At 28.9% G+C, this 13164-nt stretch overlaps 1 protein-coding gene across 1 annotated transcript in view; it reads left to right on the top strand.

Annotated features, from left to right (window-relative positions):
- The window catches only part of LOC107437024 (echinoderm microtubule-associated protein-like CG42247), a 78753-nt gene that overhangs the window by 16882 nt on the left and 48707 nt on the right, over positions 1-13164 (top strand). The window contains exon 2 of the mRNA XM_043051884.2: positions 3625-3748. Within this exon, the coding sequence (XP_042907818.1) occupies positions 3625-3748 (124 nt within the window). The remainder of the gene's footprint in view (positions 1-3624; positions 3749-13164) is intronic.

Below are 13164 nucleotides of genomic sequence, written 5' to 3'. Positions count from 1 at the left end.
TCCCCATACGAATATTTTCCCAATTTTCAAAACTTTTTAAATTTCCTCCATTATTTTTCCTAATTTAAGTGTACTATAATTTTTTAATAAAAAGTAATTATTGTGATGAATTCACGCATTCTATGAATCGGCTTCAAAATATGCGAAATAATGGTGTTTTGAGAATTTTGCTTGTTGTAATAATATTGTATTAAAACAATTCAGATTTTATAACCATTACAATAGTAATGATTGCTGAAAAGGGGATCTAAATACTGGAGTCAATTTAAATGAAATGGTCATAAGAGCGGTAATTTTTCAGAACCAAAACTGTATTACGATACGCGAATCAAAAATGAATTACTTAACTTATTCTAAATTTACCGGTAGTAGCAATAAATATCAAGAATTTAATGAATGGAGGAAATGACTGATAAAAAGGGTAACTAATTGTAATAACTTCCGAAGAAGTTGGAAAAATGATTTAAGAGGGCATAATAGCAAACTAAGCACTTCAAAAAGTGATTATTCAGGTATGAAATTTATGTATCCAATAAGGTATTAAAAATATTGTTAGGCAAAAAACCATATTAAAAGTATCGTAAAGACGAAAAGTAACTGCAGATTGTGGGAATGTCTAAAGGGATCATTCAAGTTCAGAATTCGAATGTCATTAAAGCAGAAAACAATAAATAACTGGCGAGAAACGAAGAGGATTTATCGAGTTAACGTTAATCAAGAACGTCAAGAAGTGATAAAATTAAAAATATAAGAATTTAAAGAGCGATGTGGAAAAAGGGGCAAAATTCAAAAGGAAAAAATTGATTTCTGAAAAGAACAAAAATCAAAAACGTCGTCGTCGACTAGCGATTTGTTATTAGCTAGTAACAAATTGCCAGTCGACGACGTTTTGTCGACTAGCAAGTAGCAATTTGGTACTTGCTAGTCGAAGAAATCGTGTCTTGCAAGCAAATGTGAAAATATTAAAAATAAAATAATTTCTTACAGATATTTAAAAACCGAAAATTGAAATTTGCATAAAAAGGCATAATTCAGTTTTCTTTTTAATCTATTTATTCTTTCAATTTTCCTTAGCATTAGTTAAGTTTAAATCATTTCATGCAACTGAACGGAATAATATTAAAAACTACATAAATTCAGAATAAGAAAATAAAAGTTTCGAAGCCAAAATGGAAATTTAAATTGAAAAAGTGTAAAAGTTAAATTTACTCTTTTAATTTTTACCCAAAATGCGTTTAAATTTAAAATTTTTTGTGATAGAAAATTTTAAATAACATACGTATGTTTAAAATTACAAATATTCAAATTGAAAATGAATGAAAGGAGACTGAAGTGTACTTAAGGTAATTGTATATTATGTAAAGATTTGGACTAATTATGAATATTAAGTCAGATTCGCAAAATTAAATGTGTAAGTCCAATATGCGATGAAAAAAATATTTTATTGATGATATTTTAAAACTATTATTGTGATACATTAATAAAGGAGTATCTATTTGTTTCCGTCATTCACGATGGCTAATATGTCAATTTATAAAAATTTAAATTCCAATTGACGAGTTTTTATTGCTATTGAAAGTGAATTTTAACTGTAACCAATTCAAGATTCTTTAGTTTGAACTGAGAAAACAATAGGGATCGGGGAATAATATTTCAGAGAAAATTGTTGAAATGTTATCTAGCATGTAATAAAAATTTTACTTATCGTGCATTATATGCTGAATCAGGGTTTCTTTTTTGTTGTTTGCGAAACTTGTAGGCATTGAGCAAATCACGTGCTGTAATATATCATTGCAGCTTTATGTCCTTAACTTCATTTTAAGTATGAATTAGGGAAAGTAACTTACAAACTTTAAAATATAAAACAGTAATAAAATCAATTTGTTGAGTTAATTGAAACGTTCTGTCAATTAAGTATAGCTATTTGGAAGGTTACTTCTGAGAACAGCGTAATGTTTATTTTATTATCAAATATTGGTATAGTAGTCGACCCCTTCAATATTCTTTCGATTTAATTAATACTATGGCAATTAAAGAAAATATCATCTCAACCAAATATGTCTTAGAAAGAGTTAAAAGTTTGGAGCAATTTCAGAAATCAAATTTTTACCCATTTGATAACTCTCTCGTCAAGTTCTTCTTGTAATTTTAAAAGCAAAGGAGTAATGTTTGCCACATTAATTCCGAATGGTTTCACAATCCATTCTAGTATTTGGCACACATTTCTTTGCAGAAACATATTTCTAAGCAACATATTTCTTGGTAGGCGTTTTCTGCCATTACTTAAAGCCTGGGTCTCAGAAGGATGTTTACATGCACTACTGGCTTTTTAAATGCTCATAATTGTATTTTATGCTATGGAGAGTATTAATAAGAATTGCGTATTGATGTAGAAAAATTGTGTCATATATGCCTGCAGTAGTGCAACAACAGCAGGAAGTTCAGTATAAAAGACTAATACTTTTTTACTAAATTTGAAAAAACAAAAATCTATTTTTCAACACAAAAAAAGTTATAAAACTAAACATACCTTTAAATATGCAAAAGTTTCAACTATTAAGGAAAAAATAATGCAAAATCAATGAAAAAATGAAACTTTATATAAAAACTGTTTTCCTGAGTTCCTTGTCTACTACACTTTAGTTATTTATTTTCAATCATTTTTAAATAACATTTTATATCTATTTTAATACTAGAGAGTACAAATTGGTTCTGTCCGTTTTCAAAAGATGGCTGTTAAAAATGTTTCATAGTGACAGCTGGTTTCGGTGGTTTCAGAGAGGCTGTCAATGATATTCAGGTTATATGACTTTGAGTTTCATACAAAGACCCTGTTTTTTACTTTGTTGAATACGTCAAATTTTGTGGTAACTAAGCAGCATTTGCGGGAGGTATTATGTTTCTGCTTTAATTGGAAGAAAAGTGCAGCTGAAGCGCATCGAATACTTGTCGAAGTTTAGGGTGACAATGCTCCAACTGATAAATTATGTAGGGAATGGTTTCGACATTTCAAGAATGGTTAATGGTGAATGAAGAATGGTGCTGCATACTATGAGCTGCTACAACCTGGCGATTACATTACGGGCGATCGGTATAGGCTACAATTGATTCGTTTGAGCCGTGCATTACGAGAAAAACGTCCGGAAACGAGCAAAGACATGATAAAGTTATTTTTCTGCATGATAACGGTCAGCTTCATGTCACAAAAGCTATCAAAAATTATTTGGAAACGCTCAAGTGGGATATTTTACCACATCCGCCGTATTTCCCGAACATTGCTCCTTCTGATCACTAGTTGTTCCGACGGATGCAGCACGATTTGGCAGGTCACCGGTTCACTTCTTTCGCAGAAAATTGGCTCCTAACTTGGATCGCCTCAAAAGACGAGACATTTTTTCGAGATGGAATTCGAAATCTGCCTGAGAGGTGGGAAAAAGTAGTATACAGCGTTGGACAATACTTTGATTAATCTATTCATTCATTTTGTTCTGAAATAAATGCATTTTTGACCACAAGAAAACGGACCGAACTAATTCCCAATATATAGCATAAAAAGTAATTCCTCATATGTAAGCAAAGTTTATTATGAAAATACAATATACGAATTATTTATTGGTTTTTCAGGTTCGCAGTTTTTCTCAGCTAAAAAATGAACTGAAGAAATGTGAAACATTTTACATCGACACAGAAAGAGACTTTTCAATGGATTTGCAACCGGAATCATCGGGAAGTCTACCTAACTTGTCAGGTAACCTATCATTTTAATTTCATTTTTGGGTAAAATCTCAAAACAATGCATGTTTTTTAAAAATCGATGCAAATGTTTAAAGGTTCTCATTTTATTTTTTAAAGTCTAACCAATAGAGTTATATAGGATAGAGTAATTGTAGGATAGTTATAATATAACCAATATATGGTTAATGGGGAAAAACTTGCATTAAAAATAGTTCAAATTTTGATCGCCTGAAAAACACGATTACTAAACAAATCTTTACATAGTCATAACATATATGTTTAAAACGCATTTCAATTTAGTTAAATGCCTGTTTATTAAACGTTATAGCGTGTCCAGCGATAACATAGAGAGTTTCTTGATCTATTGCAACAGTATACCTTCTTATTTTTGAAAGTTGCTTCCGCTTTATTTTGAAAGTGTAGTTAGCCTTGGGTGCTTATGAGACAGGAATAATAATGTTAATTAGAGATTATTTTGAAAATAATTAATACTTATGTTCACCGCATCCGACTTGCACCGACCACAGTGCTGACGAGAAATATCCTCAGTGGTGGACGGATCATGGGTTAGAGTCCCCTTGCCGTCAGGTTAACCGTGAGAGGTTCTCGTGGTCTTCTTCTCCATGTAACGCAAATGCCGGTTAGCTCCATCAAAAAGTCCTCCCCGAAGGCAAATTTCCCCCAATACTCGATCCAGGAGTTCCCGTGTTATCTGGATTGGGTTCAAAATTGCAAGGCTATGGAGTTGAACTTTAGTTGTCGTAAACCCCTAAAATGGGGTCGGCTGTTCAACGACGGTTAAAAAATTTAAAAAAAATACTTAATGTTCACTTCTTTACAATATACCTTTCTAATGAAAAAAAATACTATATAAATGATTATTTTCATTAAATTTTAATTCAGCAGATTATCTCTGTATTTATAGAAAAATTATCAACATTGCAATCGTTACACAATTTAAATTATTTACTGACTGAACGCAAAAAAAGAATAAAAAATGGTGATTAACTCTTGATTTAATGATCGGGACTCAATAGTAATGGTTCGAGGAGGTAACCTTAAATATGGTTAATAATATTTTACATAACAAAACAAACACTAAAATGTTCTTTCTCTGAATACCTCTTTTATGATGGATTCGGATTTTTCTGACCCACAAAATATAGGGAATAGCCGCAATTTGGGAAATATGGTCAGGAGAGTGATCCAAAGTTTGGTCACTTTAATGTTACTTTTTGGGTAATTCTCGAGAAAATTTTAAGCAAATTGAAAAATTTTTCACATAATTTTAAATCGTTTATCCAAAGATATAATTTTTATTTAAAAATAACTTTTGTAAGTCTTTATTATTTATTTCTATTAATTTGAATAGTTATAGTCGAACATTTTTGAATTGTAAGGTACATAATTTTTTGCATCATTTTCAAGAATGTAATTTTACATGACAAAATACACAATTTGAGCGAAAGTGGTCGAATAGTTCCTGCGAAATCAAATTTTAAATGTACGATTTTTTTTAAAATTCGATTTCACAGGAACTGTTTTTTTCCTTCTTTTTTTAACACACTGTACAAAAAAAGCAGTTTGTTGTAAAACTATTTTATGAAAACATAAGAGAGTACTTCAAAAAATTCAAAATTTTTTTATATGGATAGAAAAATAAGTTTAAAGTATTTGAATATATTTTCTGTCAAAATAATATCATTGTTTTGATCGTTATATTTTTTCGAAATATATAGAAGAAAGATTTGATTTTTTAAAAAAAAACAGAGGTGATATTAATCCTTTACGATCAGATTTTGTTGTTAATCAATAGGAATCGGTGGCTGAGAGCAGCCCTTTGACCACAAAAGATTAAAAATGATTTCATGCTTTTTGATAATTTGTATGTTGGTATAATTTCTTTAAAAATATCTTTATTCTTTATTGAACACAGTGTAACATTTGACAGAGTCTACATTGAGGGGAAACATTAGTTCCCCAGACAGATGCACACTTTACACGTAACTTAGAAATAAGTTATAAATTGAAAAAAGGTTCTTTTTATTGCTTAAATTATTTTTATGATTGCATGGCAGTATTATACTATTTAATTCGATGTACCTTATTTGGCAACTAAAATTTTTTGATGAAATTAAATTTTTGTAAACTTCCTTTTGTATTTAGTTGAATATTAATTGAATAATCTCACTCGTTGCAAATAGCCGCCGACATTTTGCAATGCGTCAGGCCAATTTGAGAATCTCCAGCATATTCTAATCAGCCTGACAGTTTTTGGCTTATTATAGTGAATCCACATACATTCAGACTTAGAAAATATAGTGTACATTACTCAATTAGCCAGATTTATTCTAGTTAGTTAGCAATAAGTCCTGAGCGATGAAATCTTGTTTTAAATAGCTTTATTAAAAGTTTTAATGCAATAATCCTAAGCAAACTAGACCAAAAAATAAAAATTCTTAGCCAATTTCCCTAATTGCTATAAGGCATTAGACTGCTTGTAATAAGCTTAAAAATATCAGATTAAAAAGGAATATTAAAAACTTATCCATTTAGCCATGATTAGCTGGATTTTTCAATTAGACTACAACATATATTATATATTCATAGTATATTCATTCATCACAGAATATTAAAGCCAGTTTTTTAATCATTTCAGATTTATTCTTATAATTTCGTTCAAGTAATCCATGTAAAGGGGTAAATTGGTTGTATGTTTAAAGCACAATGAATTTTTAGTGAAAACATATGTCAAAGAAGCATCAAGTATGAGTTTCTCTAACTTAACATTTTAAAACGTATAAAATATTCTTTAACTTTAATAGCGATTAAGATAACATATAAATAAATACTAAAAGAATACACTCGCATCAAAAAATAATCCTAATATTACCATTTTACTAAATTGACTATCTGATGATCAGATACGAAAGACCGTGTAGAATCATTTATGCTTTTGCTCAGTATGCTCAGTACGCTCGATAATTAACACTAAACGTACCATAACCGGTCAAATGACTGTTTAAGAACATCGAAAATGCGCTTATCATCTTATCGTTGTTGCACATTTGACTTCATTACTTTTTCTAACAATTGCATACGGTTAATATTCTATTATTCCGTTTTTTTTGTATTTTGTTTGCTTCGAATAATACTTGTCGTACACCTATTTCTACCACAACCTGTCATTCGACCGGGAGAACAATTCTTTTGCTTTATAAGGTTATCGGAACAGAAATTATGATGTAATGCGTGTTCAACGTATTGCATTCGCTTAATTGCACATTTCTGCAAAGACTGTTGCGCAGTTAGTTCAATCAAAATAACTGTCAATTCAAATTTCAAGAAAGTACCTAAAATTTTAGATTGGCATATTTTTGTAAGAAAAAGTGACAAAAACTAAATGTTTTGGTAAGTAGCTTACATTTTATTTTAATAGCTTTACTTCATTTCTAAGTAACTGTTAGTTTCTACCCAGAAAAATGTTGAAACAATCAAGACAGCACAAGTTCTTAGAAGGAATTATGTTAATTATAAGAATTATAATTCTTCTATATTCTTATAATTATAAGAATAAGTATAAGAATTACAGAAATAATAATTAGAAGAGATATGTTTGCGGAAAATGTACATTGCGTTGAGCAATGAATTAAAAATTCTTAGTGTTTGTAATACATAAAAATTGGCAATCTACAATTTTGTTTAATTATAATAAAGTTTGTTTTAGTTTATTTCCTTCCTAACATCCATATTTCATACATTCAATCAAGAAACTTAAAGTCCGGTCATTTGACCGGCTATGGTAAAAATAGGTATAGATTAAGTGCTGGTATGTTTAGTGTAAATAATCTTATAAATGTCTTCATCTCAACTGAATGTTACACTCAACATCTTCCTCAGTTCTACGCGATTCGTTTCTACAGTTAGTATATCTAAAATCTGTTGACTTTTACAAACAAAAATCAAATTTGTTTGATGGTGATAGCAATAATATACAGCCATTATAAATTATTGTAATATATTAGGTTTTGCTTTCAGCTTAATACATAATTCGGATGAAAGCGAATATTAAACAAGATAAACGATAGCAAGATAGCCTTAGAAAATAAAGTTCTATTAAAATTAGTGTATTGTATGGTAATGACATTTCTGGTAAAAAAAAGCCATAATGAAATCCCATTATTTACGGTATTTAAGCCATGCATTTCGGTAATTTTTCCGTTCATATGTTAACGATATACCTTAAATTCTGGTTTTCAATTTTTTTTTCTTATTAGCACGCATTTAGTAAAAATTACAAAACTGAAAAGTAAATTTTACCAAATAAATAGTTTTTATGCCATTCTGTAAAGTATGATAAAATTACCAAATATATCACATAAGATAAAACCATATTTTATTGTACCAAAATCATAACCAAAGCGTTTCGACAAGAAACAAACATTATCAGATTTGAGCCGTTTTAGAACATGCAATATCTCCAGTTGAAAAATCACTATCGTTATTAGTACATATTTCTGAAAATTTGCTCTGTTATAAAATCGGCAATGAAATTATCAACGCATCATGCTTATTTATCTACCGAAGCTTTAAGTTTATCAAAAATATAAAAAATATCATTAGTGGCTTTGTTTTTTTTTTCTGACTAAGAAACTGACTTTTCTATCTCAGACTGACTGAGAAATTTATTTATTATTTTGCATAAAGCACTAATTGCAAACTTTCCCAAAAGCTTTACAATTTCTAGAGCCATCCTGGGGGTACCATCTGTTGTTTGCCAATGTCAGTAAATTTCAATAATAATTTTTGCAATATTGTTTTAAAACATTAATGACCAAGTGGGGTCATTTCAGCAACCCCACATCAATTGGTATTTTTTTATTAATTATTTTTTCATGAAATAATCGAAAATTTCAGAAATATTAATAAAATAGGGCACTCAGCTAAAAAATATTAAAGTATTATACTGTTTTTAAAATGAAATATTCACTAACAATGGGTATTGGGGTCACTTATCGATGACACTTGATCAACCAAATTTTAAACTTTTTTTTTTAAAAAAAAAGCTGGATAGCTTGACAAAATTAAATGTATTCCAAGTGTTTAAACTATTTACCGTTTTATATTAAATTATACATCATCAGATTAATTAATCCAAGTTCTTTAGCTTATTCTGCTTTTAGATAATTGCAGTAGTATGAGTTTCAATTAGAGAAAGCAATACCATGTAATCGACAAAAAACTAAAAATGAATATGTACTGAATGTTTCTAGTTAAAATGAGAGCAAAAAAAGATTTATTTTGTTTCATTTGGGAGGAGTGCTCTACTTTCATTGACATAAAAGGTAGAAGTCTATTTTTAAGAGTATGCCTATTAAAACCTTTTTTCTCAAACATTTCTTTATTTCTCTTTGCTAAAAAACAATTATCATAATTGATTTAACTAAATATGTGTTTTTAATTATATAAATGAGCTAAGCATGCTCGTAAGAATTTGTTATATCTTGAAATGTACTTTTTAAACTCAAAATTAACAAAATTTATTTATATAGTGGCAAAGTTAAAATGTATTGGCATTTATCAAAGAAAATAATTTGTTTATAAAGTTTATTCGCATTTAAATTTCTCTTTTTTTTGTTTTAGAACCAATTCTTAAAAATGCAATGTAATCTTTCTATAAATATAACCTTTCTAATAGAATCCTCTTAATATAATCTTTCTAAGGAACATAGCAAAACAAAACTCTCTCAAATGTTTCTTCAATAGATTTGGTCTTAATTCTTCAGTTTGGTCTTAATTTGGTCTTAAAATAATAGATCGTATAGATAACAAAATGTTTTCTATACCATTGCACTTAAGACTATTCGAAACATTTTTGAAAATATTTATAAAACACTTAATAAGTGTATAGCAGACATTTTTATGTTTTAGTGGGTAAATAAAAATGGTTCTTGGATATTTGAAGCCAATTTTGTTAGTCTTTCAAATCTAATGATATTTTCACGTTTCTAAAACCATTAGTGTGCAGTGAGAGTTTGTATCTTTTCTCAATGTGATAAAAACTTTATTTTAAATTCCTTTTTTTTAAATTAGTGTTTTTTTTACAGAATAACACATTGTTTGGTATAAGTTTTCTAGATGATAATTTAAATAATTACTAACACTCACGGTCATGGTTAATGGTTAATGCAATTCAATATAACTGATTCATAAATTAAAATTCTACAGTGTTGTCGTGAATTTTTTTTTTTTTTTGTGACAGAGGAAGTCAAAACAAATGAATTATTGTACGCAATACTTTAAAAAAAAATGATATTTACGCAAACTAATTTTTCCAAATTTTTATAAGTGTTGACTTTATAATATTTTACCTAAAATAATAAAAATAGGGACATTAAATTGGCTTTTTCTGATAAAGTTCTATTGAGAAATATTATTTTCAGTGAAATCACTGCACTGAAGGACGTTAAGAACTCTTGAAGGAATAGACGAAATATTGTGGTATCACTACTACCGGGATTCGATCCCCTATTGAGCCGGGTGAGATTGACCGATTTGCCTTTTCAGCTATAATATGTACCCAACTGCCCGGAACAAAATGGCTTCATAAGGTAACGTGGATAGAATTCTGGTTGTTAAACCGTATTAGGTAAAAACCATCAATAAACGTTTTTTCCCCCACACTTAACAATTTAAATATCATCTTTTTTTATGGTTACTTGACTATTTTGGTTGAGTATGGTGAAATGACAATTAAATGAACTGCTATATATACATTGAATGACTTTTTAATAGTTAAAACAAATGAATAGAGGAAGTTAAAACAAATGAATTATTGTACGCAATAATTTTTTTAAAAAAAAGATATTTACGCAAACTAATTTCCCCAAATTTTTATAAGTGTTGACTTTATAATTTTATAATATTCTACGACATGTCTAAAATAATAAAAATAGAGACATTAATGTATTAAATTGGCTTTTTCTGACAGAGTTCTATTTAGAAACATTATTTTCAATGAAAACACTGCATGAACTCTTAGCTTACATATAAATATAGTATATCTCTCAACACACACACACACGCGCGCGCGTGCACGCACGCACGCACGCAGCAGTCTATCCATCTATAAAGTTTGTGGTTAGGAATATTACTTTATCTTTACAGTTTTGAAACCGTTTACAACTGGTACGGTTAAGAAACCGTGAATACAAAACTATATGACTTTATAACCATTTACAACTAGCTTAATTTCTAAACCATAAAAATAAAACTCAAACGGACATTGGAGCTTTCTGGGAGCTGCGCCATTTAGGAGTGAATGATATAGTTTCGTATTCTGATAATCTTGGCTTACAGATTGAAAACTGAAGGACGTTAAAAAAAACTCGTCGGGTATTGAAGGAATATTGTGGTATCACTAATATTCGAACCCCTATTGAGCCGGGTATGAGATTGACCGATTAGCCCTTTCAGCTACAGTGTGTAAGAAGCTGATCGGAACAAAATGATGACTTCATAAGGTGGATAGAATTCTGGTTGTTAAACCGTATTAGGTAATATGAATCGATGAACATTTTTTCCCTCACTTAACAATTTAAATATAATCTTTTTTATGGTTACTTGACTGTTTTGGTTGAGTATGGTAAAATAACAATTAATATGTAATATATTTATATATATATAGTAGGAATCAAGAATATTGTAAATACAATTCTTAAAACTTTAAAAAAAAGGAAATCAATAATTATGGGCATCAGTTAATTATAAAAAATTTGTTGCATCAATTTGAAACAAAAGTTAAGTCAAAAGCGTTTTTTTTCTCCACGTACAATCCTTTTTCAATAAATAAAATATGGAATCGATAATATCATAAGACCTAAATTTCTAAATGGAGTTCGATTGTTTTCTGCGCAACACAAGATCGCGTGACTCGTAATATGTATTTTATTATCGATAATCAACAAGAAGAAAAGATTGTATTCAAAGGAAATTTGATTTTTTTTCCTATGGACTTTTTGCATGCTGTTATTTTTTATAATGTAAAACCTTGAAACATTATTTGTTACTGACTTCAGAAATTTGCTTTATTATTAAAGGTTAAACGAAACTTTTAGTAATAAAGTTAGAAGCCTTTTCTTGGAACTAAAAGATTTCTAGGTTAAATGAATGCAATTTTGAATTGCAAATATATTTCGGAAATTCACTTGTTTTGGAATGTATAGTGGTTTTTAATTTTTATGATTAACAAAACATTCGATGTGTTTCATGGTAAAAAATTAATGTTTCAGTTTACAACAATGAGCAAGACATTGATTATTTCTTCATACATTATTATTTATGCTTAACATAGATTAGGCTACATCGATTATTTACTTATGTTTAATAACTTTACTAATACGTCGCTTGCTCTTGTTGCTAATTGGTGATTACGGAAAATTTGGGCAATCTGTAAAAGTATGTTGTCAAAAAAAAAAGAAAGAATTTATTGTTATTGTAGCTAGATTTTAATTTTTTCTTATTCATTAAGATTCTCAACTCTTTTTTTCGGTCGAAAAATGTGTTTTTTAACTACTACAATTCTTGATCCCATGTGTAACTTTGTGGTTGTGAGTTTTCTTATACTTTTGAAATAAAAAAAACAATTGGAAACCATTGTTTGGGAACTAGCAGTAAAAGGAGGAAATAACCTTAATAATAGAGGCTTCATGTGTCAAAATGCAATTTTAAGGTCATGATATTTAAGCGTCGGAAACTTCTTTACAGAAAAATAAGGCATTGCTTATTAGGCAATTTCTTTCACATATACAATAATATTAAATTTTAAGTCGATAGCAGCAAATTAAAGGAATTTTGTGATTAATAAATGCTTATTTTTTGAAATGTTATTTTTTGGCAACTCTCTTCAACTGATTTTCTTCAATATTTATATATGGTATTCTTAGTTAGGCACGACATAAAAACTTCTATGTCTCTTAAATACTAATATGATAAATACTAAAATAATAACGACTGTGGTTAAAGTCACTATAAGATAAGAAATAAACTGCCAAGTGACTTTTTCCCTTATTTATTAGTTGGTGCTTCCTCGACTTTCAAGTTCATAAAATTTAACTTCTCTATGAACATTGTTTCTGAGCTTAAATTCAATTACTTTTTGTAGTTGTTAAATGTGTGAAAGAAGCCACTTTTAAGAAAATACTAGAAGAAAAACTCGAGGAAACTAAATGTTTTTACGAATTACTATCGTCCAAAATTAATTGTAAATGAAAGATCTATGTTAAAGCTGTATTCCTAAAATAGACGTGAAATCAAGAGCTTTAAAATTTACGATAGCCTCATATCATAGTTCAATCCAGACTGTAGCAAACCTGCTTTCCCTCCCGACATTATTTCACTGTTTGCTTCTGTTTTTGTCATTTTCTATGC

This window comes from Parasteatoda tepidariorum, chromosome X1, assembly GCF_043381705.1.
Source record: "Parasteatoda tepidariorum isolate YZ-2023 chromosome X1, CAS_Ptep_4.0, whole genome shotgun sequence".
Lineage (NCBI taxonomy): Eukaryota > Metazoa > Arthropoda > Arachnida > Araneae > Theridiidae > Parasteatoda > Parasteatoda tepidariorum.
Note: the sequence above shows the minus strand (reverse complement) of the source record. Positions and strands in the feature narration are given on the sequence as shown.